The sequence below is a fragment of the Chaetodon auriga genome, chromosome 3 (genome assembly GCF_051107435.1).
Source record: "Chaetodon auriga isolate fChaAug3 chromosome 3, fChaAug3.hap1, whole genome shotgun sequence".
Taxonomy (NCBI): Eukaryota; Metazoa; Chordata; class Actinopteri; order Chaetodontiformes; family Chaetodontidae; genus Chaetodon; species Chaetodon auriga.
The window spans coordinates 796,266-814,758 of record NC_135076.1 but is presented as its reverse complement, the minus strand read 5'-3'; the positions used below and the strand labels follow the sequence as shown (position 1 = coordinate 814,758).

The 18,493-nt window shown below is 39.3% G+C and overlaps 1 protein-coding gene across 2 annotated transcripts in view; it reads left to right on the top strand.

The window, feature by feature from the left end:
* Positions 1 to 5,143: 5,143 nt before the first annotated feature.
* Positions 5,144 to 18,493, top strand: part of trappc8 (trafficking protein particle complex subunit 8) — a 60,146-nt gene continuing 46,796 nt past the window's right edge. For both annotated transcript variants that reach the window (XM_076727302.1, XM_076727301.1), the window contains exons 1-5: positions 5,144 to 5,461; positions 12,501 to 12,710; positions 16,801 to 16,890; positions 17,653 to 17,827; positions 18,253 to 18,406. In XM_076727302.1, coding sequence (XP_076583417.1) covers positions 5,305 to 5,461; positions 12,501 to 12,710; positions 16,801 to 16,890; positions 17,653 to 17,827; positions 18,253 to 18,406 — 786 coding nt within the window. In that variant the 5' untranslated portion in view covers positions 5,144 to 5,304. The remainder of the gene's footprint in view (positions 5,462 to 12,500; positions 12,711 to 16,800; positions 16,891 to 17,652; positions 17,828 to 18,252; positions 18,407 to 18,493) is intronic.

The window sequence follows — 18,493 nt, the reverse complement described above, 5'->3', positions numbered from 1 at the left end:
ATACTTATTCAACTGCAAATAAATAATCAAAACTTAAGTTAAAGAATAAGTGTTGGACTTTGCTTACATCATTCTTTATTGGTAGTAAATGTGGGTTGCTTTGTGATAAATAGTTTAAAGCACATATGTCAAACTCAGGGCCCGCGGGCCATGAACATATTTGACATATGTTTGACAGACCGTTTATTTACCTGCGGCATCAATCGTCAGCAGGAAAGCAAGGTGTTCTTTAAGGTCTTCAGACAAAACTAGCAGCATCTTGTTCAACAACATAACATCTGGGACGAACGTTTCCATTAACCCGGAAGGCGATTTGGAACGTAGATTTTCCTTCTTCTTTGGTGTCTTACCACAGCTGCAATGCATATCATTGCATCACTGCCATCTTCTGGACGTAGTGCCGTTAGCGTACCTGTCCATATTCCTGTTGAGTCCCGGTGATTTCAATAGTATATGACACATATGTCAAACTCAAGGCCCGCGGAATTATGATTATGATGAATTATGATTATGATGGAATTATCTTTGGACCACATGATCGTATCTAATTATTATTAGAGCTGGCCCGCTGGTATATTGCACGCACCAATAGTACTACAAGTCCCACAATGCACTGCCAGTGCATTGGCACGTCAATCAAAGCGAGCGTGAGTCCCTGCTCCACTGGTTCATCAGCGGCCTGATTGAGCCCATTACCTGTGATCAACTTTCAGCCACCCTCTCCCCAAAAAATGGCTAAACGGACGGTGGACTTTGAAAACAGGGGTTTCCAGGCAGGTGGGAGGCAGAGTATGTTTGCAGATATGAAGGACAAAGCTGTTTGTCTTCTGTGCGTGACAGTGTGGCTGTCATGAAAGAATATAACGTAAGAAGATACTATGAAACAAAACACTGTGACAGGTAAATTAATCTGGAAAAGCTGCATAAAGAGCCATAAGAAATGAATGCAACTTGTCTTGTATTCAATGTTTAATATTGTTGTTTATAGATAAAAACAGTCTTCTAAGCTGTGTCAGTTTCAGGTTCAAGTATCTGGCTTAGACTAGTGCGCATCAGAGAGCAGCACTCAGGTTTAATATATGTTGACTTTTTGCACTCTTTGGGCATTTTTGCATCAACAACATGGCATAGGCAATGGGTCTAACCTTGCCATCCTGCTCCTGGGAAAGGACTGTCCCCTGATTGTTATGACTGCCATCTACCTCTAAAATGAAAGGGAAGTTGAAGTTAACATAAACTAATACAGGTGAAGACACAAACCTTGCCTTGAATTCTCTAAAACTGCTCAGACTGGGGGGTCCAAGCATCCCTCAGTGCAACCCCCTGGCCTTGAATGTTTTTCTTTCCTACCAGATCAGCAGCCACTTTGTGGAGGGGTGCAGCCAGCTTGGCAAACCCCTTGACAAACCATCCACAGACTGGAGGAGCTCGACAGGCGAGGACTGAGGATGCTGACAGGAGAGTCTGGGAGATCAGGGCAGGAAAATGCTGAAATGATTATACAAGTGTTAGGCTTTCGTCTGAGAATTTTGTTAGGATCCAAGGATGCAGACCAGAGACAGAGATATAAAAATAACCCAATTTATTTTTAAATACAAAAGGTGAAACAGAAAACACACTCATAAGGAGTAGATGCAAAAAAACTAACACAAGGTGCACTCAAAAGGAGTGGGTAGAAACTAAGGAAGCTCAGATGAAGCAGGTTTGAGGCAAGGCATGCACAGACGTGGAAGAAGACACTGTAACACAAAAAGCACACCATCAGTGGCAGTTCAAAATTCTGTTAACATTAGCAACTCGACAAGGAGAGGAGATCGCGAAGCATAGTACTCACAATACATGAACAAAGACACCACCAGGGATTCAGAACAATCTGGCACAGGTAGGAGAGCACTCTCCCCTTTTATTCTGTGAACAGCATCATCAGAACCACTCAGCTAACTAGGGTCTGACTCTGACTGAGGTGGATTGACCACTACTCACTCCAGCGGTAGCTGGTCCCTCAACTCCTGGAGCTAGTGGGCCAGTAGAGGCATGGGTAACAGCACCCCAATGAAGGAGGGCCCAAGATGGCAAGTCAAAAGGTCACTTGGTGTGCCCACTGCTGTTTTCTTTCAACCACAAAAAAACAAAAACCTAAACTAACTGAAAGAAAAAAAAAAAAAAAAAAAAAAAAAAAAAAAAAAAAACCCTTGTCTGAAACACAGCTAAACCATCACTGTATCCTGCTGACAATGGCAGAATGTGGCCGGGTTTGGTTTACTTTTCTTCAAACCAGCTAAAAGGCCACAGATAGTCTGTAATGTGCCTCCTCCTCTGCTTCTTAACCTCCTCCCCTCCTCCTCCTCTCCATCTTAACTTCCTCCTACACCTCCTCCTCTGCTTCTTAACCTCACACCTCCTCCTCTGCTTCCCTCCTCCTCCTGTCTTTCTCTTTCTCTACCTCTTCCTCTCCTCCTCCTCCTCTCCTGTTCCAGGACAGAGATGGTCTGATCTAAAATCATATTTGACATATATGACAGTGATCTGTTTGGTACAGATCCCTGTAAACTCACATCAGAACCATACATATATACTTCAACAATACATATTTCAATTTCATTTTACAAATCATATTACATTTGGAATATCAGTCAAAATAATAGGCTCTGTGCACAAGCCTCGTGACGTACTTCCGATTCCGCCTGAAATCGGCAAACCAGTTTCCGGTTTACTTCCCTCTCCAGTCAAAACAGCGCTAAAATAAATACAAGGAATGAAAAATGAATCAACATCCACGAAAGAAGACGAAGTATAATGTGAGAGGGACTTTTAAGTTCCAGAAGACGGTGAACGGCTCTAATGAGCACTGTTGTGTGCCACTTTGTGCCGGCTCAAGTCGCTATAACAGCGAGCTTAGCTTCCACTGCTTCCCGAAGGACACCGAACTTCGTGCACAGTGGCTGCAGAAAATATGCAGAACGGGATTTTCGGTAACTCAGCATACGAAGGTATGCAGCCGACATTTCGAAAATGCCCAAATTCGAAATACCCCCAAAGGTAGACGGGTTTTAGCAGCAAACGCAGTGCCAACACTGTTTGAATGGAACAGTTACACAGCAACCAAGACAAGAGCCGGTGTTTGGGATCGCCGCCCTCGACTGACATCAAGCCGAGAAACATCACCTGTGCCCTGATCTTTGTCTGACACTGAAATGGACATAAAGTCAACACAGTTAGCACAACAAGTAACAGTAAAGAACATACGAAGCAAACACAAAACTAAAAAATTAGCACGTTGCTAACGTCAGCTAGTCAGCTAACGGCACCAATAAATCACTTATCCTCGTACTGGTGAACGTAACTAGAGATGTAGAGACGAAACCCTTTTTCCCGTTTGCTCTTCGGAGCAGGGGAGTGGGCATCCACGATACGATGAACATCGTTGATAGATATCTTTGACAGATTTTGCAGGCATCTTGTAAAGTTCATTGTGATGACTAGCTGACGTTAGCAACGTATGTTCTTTACTGTTACTTGTTGTGCTAACTGTGTTCAAACAGTGTTGGCACTGCGTTTGCTGCTAAAACCCGTCTACCTTTGGGGGTATTTCGAATTTGGGCATTTTCGAAATGTCGGCTGCATACCTTCGTATGGTGAGTTACCGAAAATCCCGTTCTGCATATTTTCTGCAGCCACTGTGCACGAAGTTCGGTGTCCTTCGGGAAGCAGTGGAAGCTAAGCTCGCTGTTATAGCGACTTGAGCCGGCACAAAGTGGCACACAACAGTGCTCATTAGAGCCATTCACCGTCTTCTGGAACTTAAAAGTCCCTCTCACATTATACTTCGTCTTCTTTCGTGGATGTTGATTCATTTTTCATTCCTTGTATTTATTTTAGCGCTGTTTTGACTGGAGAGGGAAGTAAACCGGAAACTGGTTTGCCGATTTCAGGCGGAATCGGAAGTACGTCACGAGGCTTGTGCACAGAGCCTATTGTAATTAGAAATATTTTTGGTTAAATTGTGCAGCCCTATTATATACCAAATAACTGCAATCATGACTTTTCCACACTTCTTTCAACATTGTCATTTCACAACTTTTACCAGCAAGAAATATTTAGCCACAGCACGACACAATTAAGTTGTAAAACTACACAGTCCTGGATTATTAAGTTCTTCATTGTGTCAATACTTGTAGGCTATAGAAGCCTTTGTAATCATACAGGAGAAGTTCGGATGTTCAGTAAAGCCCCTTTTTTTTCTAGAATTCCAATCTTCTCTCTCCATATTCAACAACTTCACTTCTTCTTAAAGGCTACAAAGAGTAATACAAAGACTTTTAGTCCACAGACTTTGTCAGCTCATAATTCAAATTTGTCCTAAGAACTTGTTAATGGCTACTAACGTTAATAACGCTAATATCTAGGTTCTTGCCATGAAAAGTGGAATTAACCTTACCTTGTCTTGTTGCATTCGGTCAGTGTTTTCCTCTGCAACACCTCGCTCTCGAAGAAAATCCCATAACCCATTGTCATGCGACGTTTGCTCTGCCATTTCCTCGGTTTCCTGGAAATACATATGTTTTGTTGCTTCATCAGCGATCGTCAGTCTCCTTGTTAGCTACGCTACCTGTATGCTAGCTTAACAACAATAACAACTCAATCATGCATGTCAGCCATGTCAGCTTTTCTGTTGCCACGGTAACGACGTCACATGGCAAAACGTAACAAAGGCACAGTCGTAAATAAACCAAGTTTTTAATTTACTCATAGACATGAGTTTACCTTATCTCATAATTACGAGATCAGGATCTCTCGTAATTTTGAGATCTTTTCTCGTAATTACGAGATAAGGAGTCTAATTTTTTTTTTTATCCAGTGAATGCAATGCGCTTCCGTAATTACGTGCTCATCAACACTAATACTCATAATGTAAGTATGATCTATTGTATTGTCTGCTTTTTCAAATATACTTTTGTATGCTGAAGTTATGATTGATAACATAATCGAAGTTCAAATGATAATCATTTCGGCACATTATTTGTCATTTTTTTACGTTCTGAAATTCCCGCGCAATCCTTTCTTAAGCTTCCAACGACATTTGGTGTCGATTTACCAAACTGCAGGAAAGGAAACGGAAATAGCGCTGTGCCAGGCATCACCTGACTCTCTCATCTCTACACAGGAAGTGGTTTTGTGAATTCAACATGGCTGTAGTCCGCAAACGGGAATATTGGTCTTAAACAATGAAATAATCAGGCTTTCTCAAACTGCTGGACTCTCGACTCAGTTTAGTTTGCTAATTGGTTTAGACGCTGGTGCGACATGGCCCAATGTGTTCAGTCTGTGCAGGAGTTCATTCAGGACTCGTTTGTCCCGATGGTGGCCGTCTTATGTAGTGAAGACGCGGACAAAGTGACTCGCAAGAACAACCTAAATTTCGCTGAGCTGCTGAGGCCTTTCTGCCGACTAACGTCCGAAGGTGAGACCAGCTATTCTGAACCCACCACGACCATCGATAATCAGTCTCATCGCAATCACAAATCAAGCTTAAGTGAGGTAGTTGCATCGCTAGCGTGAGATGGCTATAGCTGACATTAGCTCCGCGTTCACAGCCGGCTAGCAGACTGGATTCCGACCCAGCAGCTGTGTGTGAACAAAAGGGGAGAAGAGGTCCAGATTTGACCATTCGATCTCCGAAATGTTGATTTTGTCAAGGATAACTTCCAGATAGGAACAGTAGCAACAGGCAACAATTTTTGTGAATGTTGCATTCTCGGACCAAACAAGAAATAGCTGAAGTCGTAACGTTGAGTAAGCTAATTAGCAAATGGGTTTAGTTGCAGTCCACTCGGGAAGGCTAACGTGAATTCGCTGGCCGAGTAAGACCAATATGCAAGCCTTGTCCCAAATCATTGACAACATATTAGATTCACTCGAGATGAACTGGACATCGCTTGAAATGTAGGCGAGAGCTGGCGGCGGCAGCAGGGGCAGTGTTAGAAGGCTTGACTGAAGACTTTTCCAACAGTCTTCACAGTCTGTACAGGAAGTCACTAACTTCTTTGAGAGCATCAAACAGCTCTCCCCAAAATAAGTTATGTTAAAAAATAAGTTTGTTATGGTAGCCAGTTTGTGTACCACAATTTCTGCAACATTTACCTGCATATGCTGAGCTTATTTTCGCATTTTTTTCCTGTGTTCAAAAATATTTCAGAATTACCTTCCATTTAAAACTCCCTCCACAAATTTCAATTAGTAACTAGATGTGCTTTGGTGCGTACTTTTTCCCACCTGTCCTGTGATATATCTGTATTCATTTCAGTTTCCCATCTTGCTTTTATCTTGAGTGTATTATTAAAAATTTATGCCGAGGAATACTTTGTAAAAATGACATACAACTTTCTTAACCCAGTTTTCTGTTTGTATTTTTGTCAAGATTTTTTCAATTTGATTGGGCTCCATTCTTTATGTTTTGTTAGAAAATTATGTAATTGTAAAAATCTGAAAAAATCTGTGTTAGACAGCCTAAATTCCTCTCTTAACTGTTCAAATGATTTAAGGCTGCTATTTTTATGGAGTTGGTGCAGGTTAGTGAGTCCATGTTCTGACCATTTTCTAAAACCTGCCTCCATGTGGGAGCACACAAAATCCTTAATAAATCCAATATTGTTATTTAGTCGGGACTGCAGGCAGACCAGCATTAATGATACCTTCACAAATGGTCAGGTTACCCATCCCTAAGCACTAATGCACCCCCATACCATCATGGGTGCTGGTTTTTGCAAAAACTTTTACCTGTGAACTAATAATACGCCAGATGGTCCCTCTCATCTGTAGCACAGAAGATGTGGCGTCCATGATTTCCGAAAAGAATTTCAAATTTTAACCCATCAGACCACAGGACAGTTTTCCATGTTGCCTCAGTCGATCTTAAATGAGTCTGGAACCAGAGAAGGTGGAGTGTGTCTGGATCTGGTTTATATATGGTTTCCTCTTTGCATGATAGAGTTTCAACTTGCATTTGTGGATGCAGCGACGGGCGGATCATAACTCATGGACGGATGTGTTCACAGACAATGTTTTTTTCAAGTGTTCCTGAGCCCTTACAATGACTTCCTCTGCAGAATTATTTCTGTTTTTAATGCAGTGCTGTCTGAGGGCCCCGAAGATCACGGTTGGTTTTCAGCCTTGTCCTTTGTGTACAGAGATTTCTTCGGATTCTCTGAATCTTTTAATGACATTATGTACTGCAGACAATGAAATCCCCTAATTCTTTGCAAATTTACATTAGAAACATTATTCTTAATGTGCAGGGTGGCTGTGGCTCGGGAAGTAGAGTGGTTGTCCACCAATCAGAGGGTCGGTGGTTCAATCCCTGGCCTCGGCAGCCTGCATGACAAGATACTGTGTGAATGGATAACACTCGAGCAGAGCATGAGCTTAGCCACTGTACAAATGTGCGTGTGAATGGATTACTTGTTGTAAAAGTGCTTTGAGTGCTTGTTAGATTGGAAAAGCATCATATATCATCATGTATTTGAGTGTCACAATGTATGATTGTTGGTGGCACTCTTTCAAAGACAACCAGATCAATTTCCGTTTTCAGAGCCTAGCCACTACCAAGAACACAATGCAACTGTTTCCAAAAATCTGTGAAAAAATAATCAACACTACTTTAGAAATAAGAGAAGAAATTTTATAAGGATTCATAACATAATTTGCATTGCTCCATGCAAACAAGTAACTTACATAGCAGTTCTCATTGTTTTACATAAAATCACTCTGCCAAGTTGTGGAAGATGTACCCAGATCTTTTACGCAAGTAAAAATACTGATAATTATATCTTGCATCCAAAACGTACACACAAAAGTATAGAAGTATTGGCATCAAAGATATACTTAAAGTACCAAATGTAAATGTTGCCCATTTCAGAATAATATTTATCATGTTACTGCATTACAATTATCGATGCATTCATGTATTTATCACTTTAATATTTAATTGTAAAGGTTGTGCTCATTTTAATTATTTTATGCAGTGCTGGGTATCTTAGTCTGTAATAATACATGAATTTGTTACTTGATTTTTATTTTATTATAATCTGAATCTGCAAAATAAGTAGTAGCAACAATGTTAATATTAATAAGTACAACAATAATATCAGATTTTCCTGCTAAAATCTGCCATTGTTATATTGGCCTTTAAAAATCCACCATTGGTTGACCTCTAGTCTTCTGACCTCAATCCCAATGTCTTTCAGTTACAAACTGAACCACCACAAAAAAAAACAAAACACAAAACATACAGCTATTAATTTGCTGAATAGTACTCTATGTCTACTAAACTGAACTAGATGCGTAAAATTGGTGGTGTGCTCCATTTCTTTCTTTTCTTTTCTTTTCTTTTTTTTTTTTTGTTGCTCATTCAGTTGTCTGACAACTGGAAACGGAAGCATCTGTAAATGGAAAATAAATTATCAGTTATGCTGTATTGAAACACAGGAATGGTAATCACAGAGAGCAGGTATGAACAGTGTTGAAGTTTTAATCATTTTCCTGTGGACATTGATCTTCAAGAAAACAACCTGAAAATGATTGTAGGGACACATTTAAACACTGTTTTTAGATTTATCTTATTTTGGGCAATGTTCCTTTTTCCATATCTAACTTCTGTGTTTGGGGAAAAAAAAAAAAAAAAAGTTGCTGCAGACAGCAGACCAGACAATGAACCATGCTGAGTTAGGTGACCTTTCAGTTTATTGGGTGGAATTTTTTATCTTAAAAATGTGGCCACACTGTACAGACCACATATTAATATTACACATGGCTGATATTTGATCAGTGTGTAGTGGCCATGTGTCAAAATATAGGCTATAACCTTTAACTAAACTTCAAAAATGTAAATCAAAGAGCCACTTTGCACTATGGGCTTGTAACTTGCGCAGGCAGAAGAAATTCATTGTCCATTCCAAAGGTTATGGGTTTTCATGATTTGTTTTTCCAGAAGCAAGCAAACAAAGAACAAAGGGATCCTGCCTCTCTTGCTCTGGTAAAAAACCATAGGCCCACCCAGGTGCATTCTGGTCCTACACCTACCCTTCTAGTTAAATGCCCTCTGGTGCCCATAACCAAATTCTGAAACAAAACAAATGAACAAAATAATAACTAGACAAACTAAACACTAAACTGGGAAATAATTAAACTAAACAAACAACTAAAGAAAATACTAACGAACTCTAAATGAAACAAAGCACTAAAATAATCAAACAAAAAATATTACTTAGAATTAGCAAACAAAACTAAAGAGTAACAAACAAATAGCTCCCACACAGTGTATGCCAGACCAATTTGATTGCTCTGCAATTACAATGTGTTCTGCATGCATTCACACTTGCTGTATTGACACTGATACAGATAAAATATCAAGATAAAGATCAAATGTTAATAACAGGCCAAATTACCTACAGACACTATATTTAAACACAAAAATCCTTTAAATATGGTTCTGAAAGAATTGTGACCAAGATATGTAGAGAGCAGGACAAGTTACAAGGCAAAAATACATTGGAGAGGTGTTGACTCAACTTGAGTGTAATTTTTGAGGTTGTTGTCTCTGCTGCTGTTGGATTTTATTATGTTATACTGAGAGGCGTTTGTACTATTTGGCCCATCACATTTCCTATCAATTAGGGCACACTGAATATTGAAACATCTCTCGGTAAGATGCGATCCAGTTCTACAACAGCACAAACTGCAGCCTACAAATGACCATGTTGAATCAGCACCTCTCAAACAGTTATTACAAACACTGAATATTATTGGTAGGATTTTTTTTGCTGGGCTGTATTAGCCAGTGTCTAAACTGCAGCCATCATGTCAGTGTCACACTTGTGTGATGACAGCATTCACATGACACTGAAGCAACAGTCCTCAGTTTCAAAGCATTGAGCAACAAAAGTTCTTGTACCATGTGCACTTTTCCTTTGATATGTCTGAGTGTTCATGATCTACTTTTTTATCAGCTGTGTACATATTGAGTGTGTGTTTTTGCGAGAGACAGAGCTGGTGACTGCACTTAGAGCAGACAGGTGGTAGACGGTTCTCTTGTCTTGCCTCAAATCTGCTGGGTAAAAGTGAAGGAAGAGGCTGTGGGATTATGAACTAGAGCAGTGTGTTCTATTGCTCCAGCAGCCTCTGCTCTACATAGGATCTTAATGTAGATAAATATATTCATTCAGTGCCTTTTTATTAGGCCTATTTTGACCTATGAATTTGAAATCTCCAGCTATTGCTGGAGCGGTTCGCAGCTGATTGTGAATCAGCACCTTCAAGTCTGAGGCCATGGTCCTCAAGCGGAAAAGGGTGGATTGCCTGCTTCGGGTCGGGGAGGAGGTCCTACCCCAAGTGGAGGAGTTTAAGTATCTTGGGGTCTTGTTCACAAAGAAGGGTAGGAAGGAACGGGAGGTCATGGGGCAGCAGCTGCAGTGATGCAGGCACTAAAACAGTCTGTTGTATTGAAGAGGCAGCTAAGCTGGAAAGCGAAGCTTTCAATTTATTGTTCGATCTACATTCTGACCTTCACCTATGGCCATGAACTTTGGGTAATGACCGAGAGAACGGATCACGAATACGGGCAACTGAAATGACATTCCTCCACAGGGTTGGGCTGCGGTCTGGGCTCAGCCTTAGTGATAGGGTGAGGACAACCGGGAGGAGCTCGGAGTAGAGCCACTGCTCCTCCATGTCGAGAGGAACCAGTTGAGGTGGTTCGGGCGTCTGGTGAGGATACCTCCTGAACGTGTCCCCAGGGAGGTGTTTCGGGAATGTCCGTCAGGGAGGAGACCTCGGCGCCCACCCAGGACACGCTGAACGTATTATGTGTCTCGGCTGGCCTGGGAATGCCTCCGGATCCCTCAGCAGGAGTTGGTGGAAGTGGCTGGGGAGAGGGCTGTCTGGGCTTCCTTCCTGAGGCTGCTGCCCCCGCGACCCTGACCCAGATAAGCGGAAGACAACTAGTATGAGTACCAAAGAGAAAATAAATAAAATCCTAAATCATGGTCTGAATGCTAGCTTTTATTGTGAGCTTTCAACTACATCTCACTTTTGAGATTTGTTTTAATGGAGATGGCTCAGCATACCTGTCAACATTGGGATATGAAAATAAGGCCCCCATGTCATCCCACCACCCTTATCATATTCTACATACCCTGTACATTTAGACAATAGTACTCCTATTGTCCTAAAATCACCGCTAGGCAACCACTTTCTTTAAAATATCAGAACAACAATGACTGACTTAACTAGTTACAACAGTAAGGGACAACAATTAGGTGGTCATAATTAGACACCTGGTTGAAAGTGAAATGCTGTTATCCCTGCATTATATAAATGAAGCACAAAAGGGCATATAAATTCAGCACATAGTTTATTCATGTATTACTTGAAGGATATGTACACATCACTGACACATTATGATTCAATTGTGATTTTGAAGGCAGCTGCTGGCAAATGAGGCAAAGTGGTAGGAGAGGCTGATCACGATAGTGGATTGGAGACACAGTATAAACGCAGTCATTGGTGGAGCGTGTTTCTGTGCCTTTTGCTTATATATGCTTGTGTTTGGTTGAGTTCCCATGCTGGCTCACATGTCTTTTTCCTCCGCGTGATGCACTAAAATCTATGTTCTTCATTAATTACAGGCAAGCCTCCTCCCATTTAGTGAAATACTTGCTCAGACATTTAGGTACGCCATCCTTCTCCTGTTTGTTCTTTCATCATTCATTCAATCATTATTTCTTCTGCTTCTTCTGCTTCTGCTTCTATTGGCAGGTGCCATTTGAGTGAATGACTTCTCATCATTTGGTATTACAGCTGATGTTCTACATACTGCCACCCACATTAGCCTGAGGACTTTATGCCTTCTATCAACATTATAGGCAATGTTTTTTTTTTTGTTTTTTTTTTTTGTTTTTTTTTTAGAAATGTCAAAAATACGGGAGATCTATGAGAAAATATTTAAATATGTGGACAGGGGGAGAGAATGGTGAAATACTCGAGGCAGGTCTAGGCTCTGTAGTCATCACATGACTTATGCAGGGAACTACAGTCACATGATAACGGGGGGTTTGATTATAACTTAAATGATGTTAAAATTGTTGTTAGTACATTTTTTTGTCAATCAACTAATCATTTCAGCACTGCATACTGGTCCTGCCTATTGATATTGTTACTTTTCAATTCTGTAAATAAAAGGGATCAAATGTTCTGAAAGTAATTAACAATAATTTGTAACTCTACCACAAGTACAACAAATAAATGTCTAAATATGTTGTTTTAATACAAATAAACTATTTCAGTGAGACCCAGAGAAGAACTATAGCCACAAGGAAGTTAATAGATATGCATAAACACATACAGTATTTCTTACGAATCACAGATGCTTTTTAATGTATGGTTTTAGAGACCATGTGACTCCAAATGATATGTCCTGGATCACTGAGCAAAGTGTTCTTTTCTAGGTCACATCCGAGACCCAAACAACCAGGTGCAGGTTGTGAAGAACCTGCGTATCTGTGTCAACAATGTGGTGACAAGTCCAAACACAGCATCTGCTGCCCTCAGCCCCACCCAGTGTCGCCTGCTCAATGAAGTGGTGTTATCCTGCCAGCCACAGGAGAGTGCTGTGACCAATATGATCACAGCAGGAGACTATGACCTCAACTTCAGTGGTAAGGACTAGAGCTTGAATGATACAGTCTTTTTAAGGCTGATATGGATTTTGATATTTTGGTGTTTAGAAAATAAGATCATCTATTGGCCAATACATTTTTTTACAGAAATGTATTACACAAACAAATGTTTATGACAATGATTCCTTACTTACAAGTGAAAAAATATGAACCGTTTGCAATTACACTGATGATTATTATGAGCTAGAGAGAGACACCCATCTCCTGAGGGAGATGATGCAACGGCCATAATGTTAAATAACAATGTTACACCAGATGCCGGAGGAGGAAGTATCCAAATCCTGAAGCAACACTGCAATATAAAAATACTCCATTACAAGAAAAAGTCATGCATTGAAATCATCAGCAAAATGTACTTATGCTGCACTATTGTTTGGTTATTATTTTGTTCTTGGGTTATATGCTGATGCCTTAATTTTGAGGCAGCATTGTACGCATGTTATGTTTAATGTTCTGTAGTTGGTTGAGTTAGAGATAGTTTTAACAATTTTGTATACTGTATATACTAGGCAGTGCAATCTTGAAAAGTACATTTTTTTTTCATGTAATAATTTCTTTATAATTAAATAAAAGGTTAGGTTGAAGCCACAGTATGCCCACCTACCAAGGGACCATTATAATGCTGGTTTACAATACCCTGTCATCAATGATGTATTTAATTTTCATGTAGAAATGAATCCAGTTCATTCATAAGAAGGTGTCCACATAGGTGGTTTGCAGGAATGCATGCTTGATTAGAAATACACACTTTTGCCTACTTGGCAGCAATTGAATGGGGTCTGTATTATAGAATGGGCAATGTTGTGAATGGGATCATGTTGGGTGGACACTGTGAATAGTTTACACTGGGAAGCTGTTACAATCCAGCAGATGTCAATGTAAGACTAAGGCAACACCTATGGATGCCAACCACCATAAATAAAGAAAAATAAGGCAGTAACTGCCATTGGTCATCAATACACATTTCTCATCTACACATGTTTTTAAATTGACGCATGTGCTCCAAGTAACCAACTGTGAGAGATGTCCAAAAAACAAACAGACATCGTTGTTCTGCCATGTACAAAGAAATGCCCAACCGAACCAGAGCAGAAGAAAAGACTTTTCTCTGACAACCCCAAGATCTGCTGTGACATGAAACTCATGATGAATGCAGTGAAATATGTTGCATATGTCTTTGGCATCCACATCTAGGAGACAAAACAGGTGTGTGTACAGAGGTTGTCTGGCACATACTTGTCTCACAGAGATGACCACAGAGACATATGACTCAAAGCCATGTTTGTAAATTGTCGGCCGTCATAAATGCAGACACCAGTTTATCTGCAATAAACTCAAATTGACAGACAAAAAAAGTGGTGCACATCAACAAATGGTCAGTACATTTGCATTTTGACACTATTTTTACACGATGACTGGGCTTCTCTATTGGTCTCCCCAAGTCTCACTCAGAAGATATGGGGTGCTGGGATCAGCCATTAACTACAGGTACATTCTACATTCTGCTCCTTTGAGAAATTTACATCGTTGGAATTAATTATACACAAAGAAGCACAGCACCAGACAGATGACTGGGTAAAATGGGTAATTTTATTTGATCTTAAGCTAAATGATTTGTTGCATCCAGTTGGTGTCACATTACAAGATAAACGTCAAAGATATATATTTTACAGTCAAAAAAATCATCACCTTGGACATTGTAACTGCAAGATTAATCCCTATGGAAGCTTTGACTATGTACATAAATGCTGTAAAGTCATGGGCTGGCATTGTTCTATTTTTCGCTATTGTTGTCAATAGGGAAAGGACCAAAACCTATAAAGTTTGTTTCCATAGTCCATATGGTATTTACCGATTTAAATGGTAAAAAAAAAAACTGAGACAAAACAACACAATAATTCAAACAGTACAATAGTGCCATGTGAACTGCTTGTTCTTTGCTATCTGTAACCTGTTAAAATTATTTCCTTTTGAGTTGGACCATACTACCGAACAATAATCAAAGTGTGGTAAGACTTTCAACAAGACTTTCGGGCCCTCAGACGGCCCTGCATTGAACACAGACATGATTCTTTAGTATCGGGGCGCACACACACACACACACACACACACACACACACACACACACACAGAAGCCACCACACATCATGTAGGTGACAAATCACGTGCAGCTTGAACGTAAAAAAAGTCGAGAAAAAAAACAAACAAAAAAAACCCCAAAGCGGCTCCCGCTCCGGCTCGCAGGCAGGAACCGACTCCGATCGTGCACTTCAAAGAGCTGGCTCTGAGAGCCGTTTCGTTCGCGACTGACACATCACTAGTGAGGAAACATAATTGTTTTATTGCACTTAATCTAGCACACTTTTGGCATTCAGTGTTATGTGATTTATAAAAGTATGGTAAGTCAGTAACACATTCTCAGCCTACTGACTAAATGCATAGTTCAAAATCAATTACAGTATCATAAAACTGAGAAAATTCTGACAAAAACATTTGACTAAAATTATACAAAAATCTTGACCAAAATAAAATAAAAGACTAAAATATGACTTAAACCAACTACAATTTTCAGTCAAGCGACGATGAGTAAACCTAAATTTAATATTATTTTCAGGAAGCAACTAAGACTAAAACTAAATTTAATATTATTGTCAGAAAGCGACCAAGACTAAAACTAAATGTAATATTATTTTCAATAAGAGACTAAGACTAAAATGAAATTTAAAATTATTTTCAGTTAGCAACTAAGACTTAAACTAAATTTAAAATTCTTGTCAAAATTAACACTGTTTTGCATCATTGTAACCTGGAATTCAAATTGATTTTATTGGGTTCTTTACCATTAGATTAACACAACATGCAACCAAACATTAAGCCAAAAAAGCATTTTCTAATGATGGATTTAATGGTACTCCATGAGATATTGAAAACTTGGGATATATTTTTGGAACCTAGCCCTGCTTTGTACTTCTTTGCAACTTGAACAGGTTAGTGAGCTCATTAGTCGTCATGATGCTTTTTATTTGGTAATGTTCTCTCACAAACTCTTGAGACCTTCACAGAAGATTTTCATATACAGATTAAATTGGATGCGGGTGTGTTGAATTTAATTAATTATATGACTTCTGAAGGCGATTGGTTGCACCAGCACAAACCTAGGTTCTTATTTAAGACCATTGATTGTCTAGTCAACACTGTTTCTCCAGATGTCCCTATTGCCTCAAGTGTGTGTGGTTTTTAGCCTTTTTTATAAACAAGATGAATGACATTTGATCAAAGATTCACTCCTCCACTTCTGTATGTGACTTCTTTTCCTCAGGTGCATTATTTGCATTTTTTTTAATGAAATTACTATTCAAGAATTAACTGAAAACATCTCACTTATGATTCCATTTTCCAAGTCCACTGGACTTAATATCGCCTAAACTCTTATTAGAGGTTCTGGATAGCAAAGCCCCTTGCATGCTTTCAGTTATCATGGGGGAAGCATAAGCATAATGCAAGTAGTAACTTAAGTATTTTTGAAAAATGATCATGAAAAACCACTTTCCTGGTGCATATCATCTAAACATTTCATGAATTTCTGCGGGATGATGATTGAATGATGATTTTTTTTTTTAATTAAAGCCATTGTGTTTTAAAATGTGTTACTGCACATCCTGTTGATAAATTACAGAATGACTTACAGATCTGACCCTTTGACGTGGAGATAAATGGGCTGAAAGTAAGGCATCGATGGCACCAATTTTTAATGGGATTGTAATTTCTCAACAAAGAAAAAATTGACATTTAAAATTAATAGAAAAAGCAATTATACATAGTGACTTTAAGAGGAAAATTCCTACATCTTATTTAGCAGCCCACATTGTGTTATCTTGATTAAAATATGATACAGTTGCTTAACATATGCAACACAACATATGCATTGTAACACCAAAACCATAAACTGAAAGCAATCGTTTTTAATCATTATCTGGTAAACAAGGAAAAACATAGTATAAGACAATGGCTTATTGGTGTCTATTGAAAATCCTGATGAAATCCTCTCATTTTGTCTTTGTGTTTCTAGCTACCACGCCCTGGTTTGAAACCTACAGGGAGAACTTCCTGCAGTCCATGCCTGCCTCTGACCATGAATTCCTCAATCACTATCTTGCCTGTATCCTTGCAACAGCACACAATTCTGGCCACTTGTCATGAAAAAGTCAACAGCTTATGGTCTGATCATTTCTTAATATTGTAGTCAGGTTAAGCAGTTAACAGTTAACAGACTCTGTTCAAATACACCACTGAGTGTGTGTTATTTAATAACATCAAAAATGGAAATTTTGAGTAGTAAGGAGTAGGAGTTTTACTACATGTATGTCGTTAGAGGTAAAAAGTAGTGAACAGTAGTCAGAATCTCCCTGGTTAACTTTTAAGCACATCATATCAAGCCTGTCACCTTGAAGCCCCTGAAAATTTGGTTTCAATTTTGAATATGTCTCTAATTAAATAATAAGATAATAATCCCAAATGTCATCAGATTTGATTCATATGATTGGTGCACAGAAATACACAACATCACCTTTTCCCAACAGAATCACGGCCACTTCAAACCGCTGAGGAGAAGTTCTTAAGGCCCCATGAAATTCCAACTTAATTACATAATGTAATGTTTTTTCTTTATATTCAGGACATATGATTATATGTTGTTATTATCATCATCATCATCATCATCATCATCATTATTATTAGTATTATTATTGTTGTTGTTGTTGTTGTTGTTAATATTAGTGGTTGTAGTCGTAGTAATACTAGTAATAGTTGTCGTAGTATAAGTAGTCTTCTCTCATAGACCCTCCTGTGATTTAGTGTATCTGTACTTTTTGATGAATCCAAATTGTTTGTAGTGGTGTCCTTGACATCCTGAAACTGACAGGCCTGCTGGTAGTGTCTTCCACTGAGACAGTCCCTGTGGAGCAGTTCCTCAAGCTTTCTCAGGAGCAGCACAGGATTCAGCATAGTGGAGAATACACTAGTCCCAAGTGGTTTATCCCCAACACACTCAAGTACTATGTGTTACTGCATGACATGAGCGAAGGAGATGAACAGAGGTACTGAAAGAAGCTTTACTACCAGTATGCATAGATTTAGAGTGTGTCACAAGATACCATTACATCATCTAAGGTTGTGAAAAATGAGCATTATTTTCTTGGTTGCAGTGTTGGTAGGTTGGGGTGAAAATAGGTGACATTACTGAACTATTTTTTTTTCTATGAATAACTTGACTTTTAGCGTTGTGTTTTTTGTGATTTTTTTTTTAAATGTTTCTTAATTGAAAAGGCATGAATGCATGATTAGAGAAAAGGAAACATTATTGAAGATTGTCAGTATTCAGGCATCTGGTCAACATTCTCCAATGTTTAAAACCCAGAACTACTATAGACAAGTTTGCAAAGATGGATCATGCTGTCATATTGATGAAGTTTTAGTTAAAGCCAGCTGTTTTGTGTCTGACCAGTGTTCTCCTTCTCTCCAGGGCAGATATGATGTATGAGGATATGAAACAGAGGTATGGTTCTCAGGGCTGCTATCTGTTGAAAATTAACACTCGTACCTTCTCAGCTGAAGACGATGACCAGATTCCAGATCCCTGGAGTCAATACCTGCACAAGAACAATCTGCATAACCAGGTAAACACTGTAGCTTCCTCCACATGTAATGAATGACCATGACCCAGCGTTATCAGCTACAGCAACAGAAAAGTTCAACTTTTGGGG